At 41.5% G+C, this 16,426-nt stretch overlaps 1 protein-coding gene across 1 annotated transcript in view; it reads right to left on the minus strand.

Moving 5' to 3' along the window:
• Nucleotides 1-1,932: 1,932 nt before the first annotated feature.
• Nucleotides 1,933-16,426, minus strand: part of LOC138588698 (ras and Rab interactor 2-like) — a 50,690-nt gene continuing 36,196 nt past the window's right edge. The window contains exons 8-12 of the mRNA XM_069658935.1: nucleotides 14,702-16,342; nucleotides 7,141-7,449; nucleotides 6,315-6,446; nucleotides 6,025-6,188; nucleotides 1,933-5,672 (exon numbers count right to left, since the gene is read on the minus strand). Coding sequence (XP_069515036.1) covers nucleotides 5,196-5,672; nucleotides 6,025-6,188; nucleotides 6,315-6,446; nucleotides 7,141-7,449; nucleotides 14,702-16,342 — 2,723 coding nt within the window. The 3' untranslated portion in view covers nucleotides 1,933-5,195. The remainder of the gene's footprint in view (nucleotides 5,673-6,024; nucleotides 6,189-6,314; nucleotides 6,447-7,140; nucleotides 7,450-14,701; nucleotides 16,343-16,426) is intronic.

Consider the following 16,426-nt stretch of genomic DNA (forward strand, 5'->3'; position numbering starts at 1 on the left):
AATACCGTTTCCATTAAGGGGTTAACATGAATGTTTAGGTAGGTGGTACGTGTCAAAGTAACACCCACATAAATGGCAGGACCCAAGGTTTCCCAGTAGAACATTGCCCACGCATCAATTAACCTTGGCCGCCCATGACCCTGTTGCCAGTTCACCATTTTTCCTTCCTTGGACCTATTTTGGTAGGTACTGACCCCTGCAGGGTTTTCTCCAGGGTTTTGGAGATGCTCTGACCCAGTCGTCTAGCCATCACAATTTGCCCCTTGTCAAAGTCTAAAGTATTTGAGATTCTGAAAGTTACTCAAATCCTTACATTCGCCCATTTTTCCTGCTTCCAACACATCAACTTCGAGGACAACTGGCAGCCTAACATATCCCACTGACAGGAGCCATTGTAACAAGATGATCAATGTCATTCACTCGACCTGTCAGTGGTCATAATGTTATGGCTGATGTAGAGTGGTTGAGCAAGTGTTAATAATACCAGTGTGTACAATTGCACATAATTTCCCTGCTTCAAAATTTAACAAAGTAAAACTACAGAAATTTTAGCAGCAAAATATCCTTAGAATATCAAAGTTAAACTATTCAGAATGCAGAATACTTCGGAGATAACAGCCTGCTTATTGCAGAATGTTGCTTTTTGCTTTTGAGAAAACAAGAAAACAAGATCATGTTTGGTTTTTTGTTATTTACAAAATTTCTGGGGCTGATATTGGAAACCTCAGCAGTTTTAAAATCCTTAACAGCCCTGTGTTCAGGTGAAAAAATTTCAAGCCCATGGAGATGACTTGGGAAGGTGACTTGTTGAGCACTTCAAGACCAGCATCCAGCAGCTGTTTGGTGATTGCAATGAATGCATTGATTTTAGCTTGGATGACAGGAAGTGGAAATAAGGAGGTCAGGTGAAACAGCTGAAAAAAAGTTTGTGAAAACGTGATTGAAATGAAATTATTTTCTGTTGTTTAGTTCATGCAGCATGTTGCACTTCACATGAAGCTGTGAGTGCCCTGAGCAGCTCCTTCAGTGACACAAGGCTCTACCAGCTGTTTGTGGAGGAGCTACTGCATGTTGTTATACCTGCCACCTTCTGAATACTATCTCTGTTCTCATCAGAACGACACTCGACACACTACTAAACTTTTACCTACAGCACTGCTGTCACTGAAATCACAGACACACACCTTGAAGATACGAATGTGAGCAGCAAAGAATTATTGCAGACACAAGAAACTATCCTCCTCCTTTATTCTTCATCATCTTTCAGGATGACCTTGTTTAATCTGTCCAGGAATTACAGACGAAAGTGTCTTTTCACTTTTTCTGGCCGTTTAAGCAAAGTTTATAAATGAGGAATGTCCCTATGAAATTTGCCAATGAATAGAATAAATAAATAAATAAATTCCATTAGATCAAGTATGATTTTTGTTTAAGTGCAAATTATATATTTAATTAGATAAATTATCTTGCTCATTTTTGTCAATTATTTGCCATACTGTGTTTCCATACATACTGTATGTTCTGTGATTATATAACATGTATTACCATTTTTTTCTATTTATATTATTTATGTGCTTGTGCATTTTTGGATATCATATCTTTTTGGATTTAAACTTTAATGATCCTACGCAGGTTTCTGTTATTTAAACAAAAGGATTGCTACTTTTTTATTGCAGTTTCATTCAGACATGGAAAGTATATGTGCTCTATGTTGTGTCTTATTTGATTTGTCTGTAAATTTTAAACAATGAGCCGATTTCTGGCAACAAGTCTGATCAGTCGGGGATTTACGGTGATTACACATGAAACAAGTCCTGAGCGCTCTGATCACTGATATGGAGTGAAAAGTGGGATGGAAGCACCCTCTACTGGCAAAGTACTGGTAAGATTCTTGACGGAACAACTTAAAGTCAGGCATGTAATTCCATTTCCAACATTTATTAAGTGCAAAAGAATATTTATGAAATCATTCAATGACAAAGAATAAACAGGAAGACATTTCCTGGATGCAATTGATATTTTGACACCATAAAGAATATTACATACACGGAAAAGCCATCTGTGAAAAATCCCCGCACAGAGACACATAAATACTCACTTTGCTTAATCAAAGAGAAGTTAGATAACATCTCACCACAAGGCAATTCAAGCTTTGAACACTTGCAACCCCAGAAATATAAATGGTGAGCTACATACAGGTTACATACTGATGATACATCAACTGCTTCCAAAAGCCAAAAGCGACTGCTTCAGGTTTCCTTGAAGGGGATTTCCAGTATTTTAGACCTGGGCTCTATTTTTAGATTTTTTGGGGGACTAAAGGACTAATCGGTTACAAAGTTTTGGAAATGCCCAAATAGATCACGTCAGGTGATAAACCGTGAGACAGGGGTCAAAATCTTTTGAGGCAAATAGGCCTATAAATGAACATTCATTAAAAGTGTTCATGTTTGCCCCTGACAGGCTCAGACTGGATCCATACAGAAAAAGACCTCTTTGTTAAGGTACAATGTGTTTTTGTTTAACCAGAAACAGCCTATACATCTCTCAAGTACCAGGCTCCATTGAGAAAATCAGAAACTTTACCTTGCAGTGTATGGGAGATGCTGGTCTACCGCTACCTTGATCAATTTGTTTGTATTGTTGTGTTACTTTGTTGTTTTAAACGTTAAAGTAGGATTCAACTCAACACAATAACACCAGGCCAGCAACTCCTGTGTTCCTTATTTTGAAATTACTGTTTTTGTCAATGGAGTCTGGTGTCTTTGAAGGGGGCAATCTAACAGGTGTTTCTGGTTAAAAAAAGCATCGTACCTTCACAAAGGTCCATGAGTGCAGGGATCCTTTCTGTAATTTTGTCATTTGCCCTGAAAGATTACATTGAAGCCATATCAGCCTGTCCGGCAGCTGCTGGCTCAAGCAACTTACTGGAGCAATTCCAAAACATTTTGTACCTATTAGCCGTTTGGACCAAAAATATATATAAAGACTGGAATTCCTCTTTAAGCTACACCACTTTTTACTTCCATCTCCAACCATAAATGTCATGACGATGTAAAACAGGAATGAATGGAGTGTTACAGTTCAATACACTCAGTAATGAAACAGCATATCAATTTGATTATTACACTACTGAAACCTTAAAAATTCATAAGAAAATTTCAAGTATTTTATTTTGACTGTAACTCAACACTGATATCGGCTGTATTGCTGAGCGAGCCTGTCTCAGTAACATTCCTTCTCCTCACATACTTTTGTCTTTCCAAATACATCAAAGAGCCTTACAGCATGTTTCTCTGTGTGACCTCAGACCAGCTTTGAAGTCCAAATAACCTGTTTATAACTGACCACATATTATATTTTTTTTCAGGATAAAACCCTTTAACATTTGTCAGTAGTAGAGAGACTTGTATATAATTATAATATGGCGGCCAGCCACAGTTGTTTGTCTGCCACATATTGACAATCTGAAAAGACGCCCCTAACCAAACAGTATCTATTAGGTAGGATACAGTATCTGTCATATCACCAGGATAATCAGTAAATACATAAATGTTACATTTTCTAAACACTGGCAGACCTGCCTGTTTCTAACGTTACACTTAATGCAAAACTACATGCAAAAACTTTTTTTTTTTTCTTTTACACATTTTGAAATGTTAATCCTTAAGATTATCATATAAAAAAGGCAGTATTATATATTATATATTTCAATGATAATGTTGGGGTCTACCTGCAAATATGCAACTTAGTGTACAGAACATTATGCATCTGTTGAAAGCAGAAGAGAAACACTGGCCCAGTAGCCACAGCAGAATCTATCTGACAGAAAAGCACACTGATTAGATTATCTTCCAATTTCGTAAAAGAAAAGTAGGCTTGGTTTGGCTCTAATTTATATGAAAACATTGATAGAAAGGAAAAAGGGCAGAATTTGGGCTCTCTTTTGGGTGTTTTCAGGTGTCAGAAGTAGTACTATACATATTTTATTTTATTTTTGCTGTAAGTACACTGCCTCTCCCCACAGGCGGTATAAGATCTGTTTACAACAGAGGGGAGAAAATCTTTTAAAAACACAAATTTGTGTGTTTGCCATTCAATATATGAAAGCAATGGTTCATATTTAAAAGGTGGGGTGTACGTTTCTGGACAAAGTTTGCTGATATTTGAACTCAATAGCCAAGAAAATACTGCCCTCACTTCAGTGGACATGCATTGCAAAGAAAACAACTCTGCCATTAACCTCTGCCTAGCCTTAACTCTCAGTGATAATGCTGGCATTGAACCTTAGCCAGTAGCAACAGCATAGATTTTATATGACTAGTAAATACAGAGGGGGTCTTTTTTATACATTGCTACAGCTCTCAGAAGTTATTGGGTTTTTTTGTTTTTTGTTTTTTACATCATACACACAGAGTTGTATTCCTAAGAACAATTTTTCTTGCAGTGCGGTGGATATAAAACACCTTGGAAAAACATTGCTATGTGCACCAGCCGCCACTGGGTGTCACCAAGCCATTGAAAACAACTACAATCAGAAAGATTAACAGTTTCAAAGCACAAAAAATACAAAAATACAGTTTACCAGCAACTGTAACGATGAAATCTTAGTTTTACCTATCACCTAAATAAACTACCTGCTGTATAAAGTGATTGAACAAGGATTTGTCTAACGTGTATCTCAGATCTGATTCCCCTCTATGTACCCTAAGGTTACACCAAAATCAGCTGACCCTGAATCAGCACCATGACACCAGTAATAAGGCAGGACTATGAACACATTTTAGTGCTCATGTCACTTTTACATTTCATGTTAACCCCTTCATCTCTCTCTTACTATGTGTTTAGATTTTAGGAGATGTTTTTAACAAACAAAGCGTCGCTCTGATGCTAAATCAGGAGTCAAGAAAGAAAAAAAAAAACATCTTTCTCACTTCCTTCCTTTCTTCTTTTCCTCTTTCACTCGTGTCTGTCAGACGAAACTTTCCAGCAAGGGGATGTTTACTGAGACAGACGTGTCATCCAAAAGGAGAAGTCAGGCTTTGTAAAGACTGGCACGACATAGCATTCAGCCCAGTGGAACCCTGTCAACATGTAGGCCCTTTAATGTCTCATGAAACCATGTTTGTTAGAGATAATGGCCGATACTGTCACAGCTGGGAGACAAAGACCCCGTTCACAGCCCCCTGCTACAGTCATATTGATATGGAGTCCCCACTGAGATGGCTGGGCGGCAGGCTGAGGCTCAGAAGAGGACTGAGGCCTGGGCTAAAAGTGGGCTGGTGGGAGGGGGCTGACAGGTCCATGCCGAGGTTGTTCAAGTTGGCCTGGAGGTCAGAGGTCGCAGTGAGGTCGTTGCGGTTGGGTGTAGTATCAAGTGGAGCTAATGACGAGGTGTTGCTGTTAGCCATGCGACGGAACACAAAGTGGAAGGGAGTGGCCTGCGAGCGGCTGTGCAGCTCAGCCTTGATCTTCTGAGGGTGTGTGTCCGGCGCCAGCTGCTGGCTGCTGCCCTCCATCAGCAGGAACAGGCCGTAGTTCTCAGGGTCGGACACTTTAAACTTCTGGGCGCACAGCTGACACACCTCCTCCACAGTGGCGTACGGACGGACCTGTAGGGTCTTGGCCGTACAGCCACTGTCCAGCTCCTGCAGCGCCACCCGCAGGTAGTTCTGAGGGACAGTCAGAAAAAATACAATTATTCAAGAAATTCTAGCTCTGTCACACACAGAACACTATCTCTGCTGCTACGATGTCCTGCTTGGTAACCCAAGGCGCATGGCAAAGACATGAAACGCCCTCTAAAAAGGCTTGTTTTTGGCACTACAAGGCTCCCTTTGTTAATTAAATTGTGTGACAGCAAAACAAAAAAAGATAAAAGGAGTGGCTGGCCAAAGGAGTGGCTGGTCTACCGCTGCCATGACCTAATTCATTTTTTTTCAGCCAATAGAAATCTTTTTAAACATATTTGGGACAGAAGACAGTTTAAGGCAATGTCTCCAGTATGACTGACTGTCTCTTTACCTGGAAGTCATCAATTGACGGTGCAGAGCGCTGCATGGTGCGTCGGCGGTGCCACTGGTGGAGTGTGTTCCTGGTTTCAGAGCTCAGCACTCTGGCTGCCTGCTCCTCCTGGAAGTTTCTGATCAGGGACATAGCTCCATAGGCGCTGGTCAGGTAGTAGCCACCTAGACATGAACACAGAGAGCAGAGATTAAACAATATGTACAAATACAGAAAAAGCTAATATTCTTGGCTTTTGTGTTGTTCAAAAGAAAGTGTACATTGTGATCAAAGTGCTTAAACAAACAGACCTTCTCCATGGAGCAGTGAAGGGTCCAGCAGCTCCATCATGTAAAGTATTTCATTGTCCAGCTGGGGCATGTCGCACTGGGCCAACACGTATGTCAGCATGGGCAGGAAGTCATCAGCACCATACAGACGACCTGAGAGGTAGACAGAACCAGGTGTGATCATTTGTGACTTGAAACAGATCTTTAATTCCCTAACTCTATTGAAATGCGACTTCCCACGAGATGCAGTGATCTGGCCCCAGGAGAGAGTTGTTTACAAAACTCTAAGCATTAGCAAAGCATTATAGCAATATCATAACTTAAACATCTCTCATAACCAATGGGTTATATATATCGTAGGGATATAAAGATAAAGATATATATATAAAGATTCTCCGTGAAAAAACATCGCAATAACTGAAAAAACAATGTAAGCACTGTATTTCTACGGCAGATGACGCTATCAAAACACTGCTACTACTCATAAAAACGATCCTGTCTCATAAAGTAAAAAATATTCAGATTTCAAATAACCTCCAGAGTGTTAAGTAATTAATTGTTTCAATTTTCTACATTCAGAAATATTTTGATCAATATCTTTTCTGTTTTTATCTGGCAAAAGGTCATGAAAAGACATGCATGACTTTTGTATTTATGAAATGTATGACAATCGATACTTCGTTCATTTATAAATTTGACAGAGAAAGAGATGAGAAACCTTTAAAAATACTCCAAGAAATTACATTATGATAAGCAAATATATCAATGTACAAAATGTATTGCAGAGAACTTGGGGCTAATTGATGGTGTTGAATTTCATATGGCTGAAAACTGGTCTAACATTTACCTGAGTTGTCCTCCATGATGGTGTAAATGAGTTTGCACACCCTCAGCAGCATGGTGACCTTCTTCTCTGGGGAGTACAGTTTACTCATGGTGTGGAATTTGTGCTTAATCTTCTCTATGGCCACGGGGTCCGGGGGCAGCGTGTCAGCCACACCCATTTCCTGTGGCTGCCGGGCCTTGGCCAATGACAGATTCTCCTTCAGCTCCTGCCACTCCCCACTGCGCACCTGGAACTCCTTCAGGGCCACGCTCACCATCGGTTTGAGGGGCTTCAGGACGCACTTGTGCATGGCCTTCTCCAGGACTCGGTCTGAGGAGAGAAGCAACCAGATAAGCTTTTTTTTTTTTTTTTTTTACAAGTTTGTACATACTATTTTTTAATTTAACACTGTGCATGATTCTAGCAGAATCAGAGTGGCACAAACTGGTGCTAGGAAAGAAGTGCTTCCATGCTGCACCACTTGCTTGCAGTGTCTAAGATTGATGCAGATGTTTCTACCTGGTGACTCTTTTCTCAGGGGAGTACAGTTTATTCATGGTGTGGAAGTTGTGCTTAATCTTTTCTATGGCCACAGGGTCCGGGGACAGCGTGTTAGCCACACCCATCTCTTTAATAGAAAGCCTAGCGTGTCTCATGCAGACACTAAAGGGTACCTTGTGGGTCTTTATGAGACACTGAGGGCTGAGAAAAAGCATTGATATTTAAGGACAATGATAACAGACTGGGTAGAGAGATTGAATACACAGTTAGAAATTAAGCTGAGAAGTGGAATACTTTGGCTGACCAACTTTGCAAGGCAGCAGAACCACAAGACCACAGAAGCTGAACTTTTTACTTCTGGACATGTATCGGAAAGAAGTGCTCTGCACCTCTTGTGTTAGTCTGATATCTGCAGGATAACTAAATATAACCCTGAGATAAAGGTCCACATTTGCCAAATTGGTGACCTTACTTTATCTGCATGTTTGATGATGTGTCAGTATTCTGAGTCAGTGAGTCTACATGTCTACTGGCAGTTCATTCTGACGTCATTTCATTTCAGAGCAAACACCATGTCAAGGTCAACATTCCATTCCAACAGTGTTGTTGTAGACAATGTGAGACAAAATAAATTAGTCAGGACCTCTGAGCTTCCTGGAAACTGTCAAGGTCAGAGCTTCTTCTGTTTTCCTTGCATTGTAATCTGTCAAACCCAAGCTCACAGTGTTCATCATCTTTAAACATCAGAGTCCAATACAGTCCAAGAAAGTCTGGGTCAAGACTGCTGCAGATGGCAGAGCAGCCAGTGTGAATCCACACAGCGACAGCCTTTAACGTAAGCTTTTACAAGCTCAGCTTGTGCAGTTTAACTAACACACCATGATATCATAATACAGACAGGATGGATGCAGAGAGGGAGGCCAAACCACAGCACTGCTGAATAAGGACCATGTGTGAATGCAGTCTGTGTGTGTGTGTTGCTGACTTTTCACCAGAAAAGGGTGAAGTCAGCATTTTTTTCAGCTGAGCACATTTGCAGACACAGATTTTACTTTCCGCTACAGTTGGATGAAATTCAGCATCAGTCTTTCACATCTATTTGTTTCTGTCAGTCCTGTCATTAGGAGAAGTTGAGTTACTCTGCCCTTCTTTTTTAACATAATCTGGTGTCCAAAGAATCAATATTTGGACTTACTCCAGGAGATTACTTCGGTTCAGCCACAACACAGGCTGTAATGGCTGCAAAACAATCTGTAGGGCAAATGTTCGTGCTCAGAGTACTTCCCCTTAAAGTGCTTGTTTTTGCCATCGACAGGCAGACTGAACCATTTTATTTTAACAAAAACACCTAGCTCTGTAGGAAACCTTTCTGTGAGGCTAACAGACACTTACAATAACAACCTGAGCCCTTTTATATAACAATAACAGCCTTTTAAACAACATCCCATTTCCCCACTTCAATAATCTACTGAAGCGATTCCAAAACGGTTTGAACCTACTTGTCATTTACACAACACAACATGTAAGCAGGTTAGAAAATGACAGAATTCCCCTTGAATTTAAACTTTCCCTGACCACACCTAACTGCTACCTACTGATACCTTTGCTGGAACTGAACACAGCAGCACATTCTCACTTCCTCATTCAAAGACTACATACTGACTGAGAGTGGCACTAAGGGCACTCTGCATGTTGAACTGGCATCAGCACAATAAGTGCTGTTTCTGTTTTGTTCATTCTCACTGGTGTGGATTATGGGTACAGACTGGGTGGACTGTACTAGCTAATTTTAGTATCACAGGACAAGGCTTTCTTTTGCTTCATGATTGTGAGTTATTTAGATTAAAAAAAGACAACGTCTCTAATACAAAACAACATGTGACAACCTGAAAGTGTGACTGTCTACCTGTGCTTTGAATGAGAAGTCATACCAAACCAAACCTCTCAAATATTTACTCTCCTTTCTAAGAGATTAATAATCTAAAATACAGTAGGATTCATAAGTATGTGTATATAACCTGAAAATAAGAATGTTGAGTTTTCGCAACCATTTAATGAGCTCTTATATCTACAGGGAGAGTGTATCTCGTCCATGTTGCATCGCTTAGTTTCTACAGTAGCCCAGAAAGGACAAAGAAAAAACGAGCCTCAGAGAAGGCTTTCCACATTTTCAGTGCAGTTCAACTTGAGGGTTTATCAGTTGGTTGCAATATGCAATGTGCAATCTCACCGCTAGGTGTCGCTAAATCCTCCACACTGCTCCATCAATTATTAAAACAGTACAACATTTTGTCATCTGCCCCTTAAGTTTCACCTTTAGATCACACTCAGTACGGCTGCAATAATTAGTCAAAATAATCAGCAACTATTTTAATAGTCAATTAAGTGTTTTAGTTATTTCTTTAAGAAAACGTGACAAAAACTGAACTTCACTGCTTCCAGCTTCTCCAGAGTGAGGATTTGCTTTCTTCACCAATACTTCTCCTGGAGCTAAATAATCCCTGGACTCCCCACAGGTCTGTTACAGTGATTAACAACAGGGAATGAATGCCAACATTCCTCACTCTGGGCAAGATTCATAAACAAAAGTTAGACTGTTCAAAGTTAGGTTTTGTGTCGAACAGGCCTGTAAAGTACTAAGTGTATTTTCCCGGTGGCCATAAGTTTTCATACTTCAGAGGAACCGCTACGAGTGACTGCTGACCACTCTAGACTTCTATGTCCTGTCATGGCTTCAAAGTTCATTCCTGCACATCGCTTAAAGCTTCACCACTCCATAAATGTCTAAATCACATTTCCCATTGTGTTGTACACAAACAGATGGTAGAAATAAAGAGGAGTCAGCCTACTCAAGGGCAACTTATCAGCCAAGGACAGCCAAAACAGGCAATCTGACACAAACATACACTCACACTTCCCACAGAGCAGGGCCTCTTTCCCCTCGATATAAACATCCTCCCACCAAACGTCCTCTCTGTTTTCCTTGCCAAATGTTCAAGGGAAATTAAAATTAGTTTTTTTAGCACTTTTGTTTCTTTGCCAATATGGCCTACCACTAGCATTTAAAAGCTTTATTATGTTGTATCCTCCAACAACACTTACAGCAGATAGAATCTCAGTCAAAATTCCTCATATTCACACCCACACACAGGTAGACAATAAGACTGTCCTTGTAGTAAAAATAGCCTGGTGTTATCTGGAGGAGAAGTGTGTCTATCTTTCCTGTCACTTAACCAAGGAGCACTCCCATTACACAGATTGCTAACTTCTTGCGTCAGTGACATACACCATAAAAATAACCTTTGTACCTATGCTTGGGCCATCAAAAAAGTAGGTTGAGGAACGAATGTTTAAAAGTCAAGAATGGTTTATTCTCTCATCGACGGATCGTAGTGGCTTAAACAGATGCCATTCACTATCACAATAAATGTTACTTAATGTCACAATATCTATGTACTGTATATTGTCTTATAGTGAATGTTCTGAAAAATAAAAAAAAACTGCATATTGTTTGCTTGTTTTTGTTTTTTAAAAAAGCTGACATGCACAAATTAACTTTCTTATTGAGAGTTAGATAAAGAGGATTAATAGCACTGTGGTATCTCTACAGTGAATAGTATATAAGCTAAAGCCAACATCATGTTAGCATAGCTTCTCACAAAGACTAGCTCACGAATGAATACATTATATCCTATACGTTTAATTTGTACAGGACATTAAATGTTAAAACGACACATTGTGGCTTTATAATTATTCCTTTTTAATAACTTCCTGTCTTCTATGCTGTCCTGTATGTTTTTATAAAGGGTATTTTTGTAATATCTATGTTCAGATGTCATATGGTTTAATCAAGATAATCTTTGCCAATTTTGTATTTTATTTTATTGTAAGAGTCAAGCTTACATCTGAGATCTCCCAGCAGAGCTTCAGGTCTCATCCTGCTTTTGACTGTATTATAACACATGAACACTCTGTGAAACTCCACAAACAGAGCTTCATGATGTCGAGTTGTCTCGGGCTGATGAGAGCCCCACAGTGTGGGATGAGTGGAAAACAAGGAACTCTATTCTGCCCGCCCACCGCAACCCACCGCTCCCCCTGCCCTGCCTGAACATCCTGAACCCAAACACACACATGGCTGGGTTGCTGAATGACTGCAAGACAGGGACGACAACAACAACAACGACATCAACAACACCTTCCATACTTCAAACTGTGAATGTCTCCTCTGAGAATGAGTGTTCGTTTCGGTGTCTATCAGCTCTGTGTTTAGTTAACTGGCTTAGTTTGCATTATTTTTCCTGGTATTTAAGGAAGTATTCAAATAAGGTGGCCATGTTTCGAGTAAAGATATTATAAGTTCCCAGCAGCCATCTCTCATTGATTGTTAATACTGTTGGGCACATTACTTTAAAAGCAGAGGATTGGAAGAAATGCGGACCAAGAAAAAATGCAAAAAGAGTGTCACAGGGGGCTTGCCTCTGTCCTCTCACTCTGATTGGATAGTTGGTTTAAAAGAACTAGAGTTGTTTAGACAGATTCTACAACTTGGCAGACAGTCCCTCAAGTGCATCTGGGCTTTTGAGTTGAACAAAAAAACACTCTCTGAAGCTGCCACAACAAAATATTGTGCAACTTCTCTAAACTGCGCGGGCAGTTCTAATTCTTGTGAAAAACATGCCATTCATGCCATTCAACAGGCAGGAGGACGGGCAACCAACACATGCAACATATAAATATGAAATACTGCTGCTTTTAAAACCTTTTTTTCATTTAGATATGTTTCTATAAGCAGCTGTCAATCACACCTAAAGCTTCAATCTTTATGTCCCTGCTCTTCTGCTGAGCCAGCATCCATACTTTGGAAAGATCTCCCCTTCCAGTTGATTAGCTGAATTTGTTGACATTTCATTAAACCCTCTTCTTAGAGTTGGCTTCTCTTAAATGTCAAGGGTTGTTGAGTGATTATTGTTTGCTGTATGCGTTTTGTGTTTTCTCTTGTAGGTGTGACTCTATGTACTGTTATTTGACTTCAAGTATTTTGTAACCTGTGTTAAATAAGGTGCTATATAACCAGTTTTATTTTCCTAATTCATTGAGCAACAGCAACAAGAAAAACAAAAATGCATTATTATTTTTTACAGGCATAAATTAACTTGTACACTTTCCCAAATCACGTCCTGTGCATCAGATGCCCTCCTCTGAAAAATACTGACAGCAGATGTTAAGAGCTGAACATGTTAAAGCAGTTGTCAGTCAGTTAGCAAATGATGTGATAAAAAGAAAAATAATAACAGAGGTACGAGAGAAAGTCTCTTGTAAGGGTCAAGGTATTATCCATAATGCAACTGGACAGTCACTCGACCTTCCCTTTGTAAATAAATTGCCATCAATCAAACTCCACAAATCCTGTTTAATTGTGGCCTGTATATCAGGAATCTGGTGACTTCATCAACTTTATTGTGTCCTGTCTTTTGGACTTCAGACTGTTGACAGCTGCCTTGAAATTAGCAGTGTGACTTTACCTCACTAGTAAACTGAACTTCATAGAATCAGTGAAGTGTAAAATCTGTGGCGTGTTCCTTTGATAAAAATGTTAACAAAACAGATGATGACATTGCCACAAATAACATCATCATCATAAGTTTAATAAAGATTTAATTCGAACACTCAAACACAACAAAACTAAAGAACTAACATGAAGAGTTAAAACAGAAGTATTCCTGATAGGTGTTCACATTGTGTGATGGCTATTGATAGGAGCAGCTTTTCACCCAATTCATGACTTCATAATTACAGCCCCCTGGTGCCGGGGCCAGCAGAAACAGGTTGCTTCAACAGCACCCTTCCTCCTGAGATAAAACCCTCTTTGTGCTCTCTGTTTATATGTTACTCTGTCCAAAGTCTAAAGCAGCCTCTGAATTCAGACCGCTCTTCCGGCAGGTGTGTGTAGGTCCTTATGTATCTATATAGTTGTGTTTGGTTTTCCCCTTTCATGTTGCTGCCTAGTGCTGTAAGATGAATTAAAATGGATATAAAAACCGTTAATAAGAGGGAAATGCAAATATTAGTTTTGGATTGCAGTAAAGATGAACACAATCTGAAAAGTTAAGACTGAATTGACTCACCTATCTATTTATTTTAATGCATGCTGCCTTACCAGCATAAACAACAAATACAAGTAAATATAATAAGTCTGATGGCCATGGCTTCACCAGGAATGTATACATACGCATAAAGGCACATGCACACATTCAGCAGCCAACACGTGAGGAGAGGTTTTCCACTGTCCTCAAGGCAAAAATATTGAAGTGAAACTGCTGTGTCTGCATTAAACAGTCCTTCTGTGACATAGCGTTTGAGATTTCCCAACAATACATCACTCATTCACACTTCCTAAAAACAATCAATTCTTTGCAGATACACACAGAAATGACTCCCCATTACCTCCCTGTTAAGTTGAGAAGGAGGTCAAGATGCTTAAAAGGTAGATATGTTGCAATCAATCACGCCTAGCATGTCAACAGTTTATCAAACTTTTAGGCGCACAGCTCACAGCCACAAATGGGGCGACGCCTGCGAGCTACTTCAGGCAGACAATTCGAGCTGCACTGATTTAATAATTGATATGTGTCACTTCCACAGTCACCTGACAAACACTTCCTCCCAATGTGGCGGTCTATTTAAGCTGCAAGATTTCCAGTCTCTCCCTCTGCTCTGTCACTGCCATTGCTGCCCTGCACCAGTACTGTGCTCTTACTTTCAGCCCCCCCACCACCCCAGCATCCAGGGGGTTTAAGATATTATCTCATCACTCCTCAATTCCTGCATGTAAAATAAATCTGCGAGGAGTGATGAGGTTGGAGCCGAGACGCCAAACACAAGCTATGTTCTGCTGCTGCAACAAACATTTCCAACTATAACAACGTGAGTCGTCTGACTGAATGACTATAATTTAAGCATTTAACTGACATTGTTTTTCAGAGTGAAGCAACAGTCACATTTGCAGTGCATAAGCCATTGCTGGCAGAGCAAAGAGTTACAGTAAAGAGAAGGAGCAAACATTTCTTTTGATACTCACCGATCTGGTCTTCAGGAATGAGGCTCTCAATTGGTGGCTCCAGCTCAGAGCTCTGTCGCAGGTAGCTCTTCATCTGAGTAATAAACTGGCGGAGAGTCTGCAGCAGCTCCAGTCCAGAAGCATAGCTCTGCCAGGCCTGGGTGCCCGCTCCCTCTCCCATGTAGCACAGGTAGTCCTGCACCAGGCAGCCGAAATATGAGCCTCTATCCCTGGACAGTTCCCCCACCCTGCGGATTGCCCTCTTCTCTGGCGTCAGCAGCGAGTTGAAAACACCACTCATCTTGCGGAGCTGCCCTCTTAGTGCCTTCTGCAGGACCAATGCGCTGGCACTGGGGCGACGCTTTGTGCGGTGGCCTGGTGGCACCATTGTCAGGTCCTGGTCTTGGTCCTGGTCACTCTCAAGGCTGACGCCATAGTCGGGCTCCTCTTCGTCTTCGTCATCCTCATCATCGTCATCCTCCTCCATACTGCAGTAAGGCAGGTGGGATGGCGGGATGGAAAGGGGGAGATGGGTGTTGAAGTCAGCCACGGTGGGGGGGCTGGGGTCATGCAGAGGAGGAAGAAAAAAGGCAGAACACTGAGAGAAATCCAGAGAGTCTGAGGAATCAGTGGAAAGGCTCATGTCACTCAACCGCTGGCCACCACCACTGCATTCCTCGCCTGTTTCTTCTTCCCCTCCTGTCAGCTCTGCCCTCTTTCTTGTGTTCAACAGGGAAGAGTCTGAGGGACTGCAGGAGTCCTGGTTTTCGGTTTTAGATGAATTTTGCTGTGACAGTTTGGCCCTAATGAGGGCCTTCTCAATAGTTTGTTCCTCCAGCGCCAAGTGACACTGAGCATCCTCCTGGCTGGATGATGGTGAGGCTTTGGCTCGTCGAGGAGAGGACGAGAGAGATGACAGAGAGATGGGCAGGGAGGGTCGGGGGATGGATATGGGGGAGCTGATGCTGAGTCTCTTGGGTGGGGAGGATGAGGGGCTGATGCTAAGTGAGGAGCCCAGACGGGAAAGGAGGCTGCTGCCTCTCTCCCTCTCCTCCACCTTCTCCTTGGGGACTTTGATCCAAGAGATCTTCTCTGGCATGCTGCGCTGACGGGGAGGCGGGCCCGAGCGTCGCTGTGCAAAGTGAGGTGGGGGTGGACGAGGAGGTGGGGACCGTGATACACTGTCTGCAGCACTTAGCCTCTGACTGCTGCTGCTGGTTTCATTGGTATTGTCCTGTAGCTCTGTGTTTCTGCTGAGGCTCTGCAAGTGGCTTTGACCTGACTGGCTCCTGTCAGTGTGTTCTGAGATACAGACCTGAGGACCGTCTGCACACGAGTGTTGAGTGTCTTTGTTGTTGGTTTCTATGCTGTTGCTAACAGGTTCCTCCCTCTGGCCTTGCTTTACTGTGCCAGAAGGATTTGAAGTGATGCAGGGGTCTCCCTGGTGAACTTTTATGAAGAGGGGGTTGATGAAGCAAAGTGCTCCTCTGGACTGACAACACTCAAGCTCAGATGGGGTTCGAGTTCGAAGCCGAGGGCGCTCTGGGGCAGTAGTCAAGGAGACTGATCTCTGGGAAGGGGGAGGTGGTCTGCTGGGAGCAGCTACTCCTGCCAAGGTGACTGAACTCTTCCTCCTGTGGCTCAGCTGAGTGTCCCAGAAACCTAAGTGAGACAGTGAGAAAAATACCCCTACTTTATAAAGTGGGCAAGGTGTGATACAACATATCGATGCTAAATATATTATGT

Source organism: Semicossyphus pulcher, unplaced genomic scaffold (genome assembly GCF_022749685.1).
Source record: "Semicossyphus pulcher isolate SPU_LCO1_2020_fin unplaced genomic scaffold, fSemPul1.0.p SCAF_12, whole genome shotgun sequence".
Taxonomy (NCBI): domain Eukaryota; kingdom Metazoa; phylum Chordata; class Actinopteri; order Labriformes; family Labridae; genus Semicossyphus; species Semicossyphus pulcher.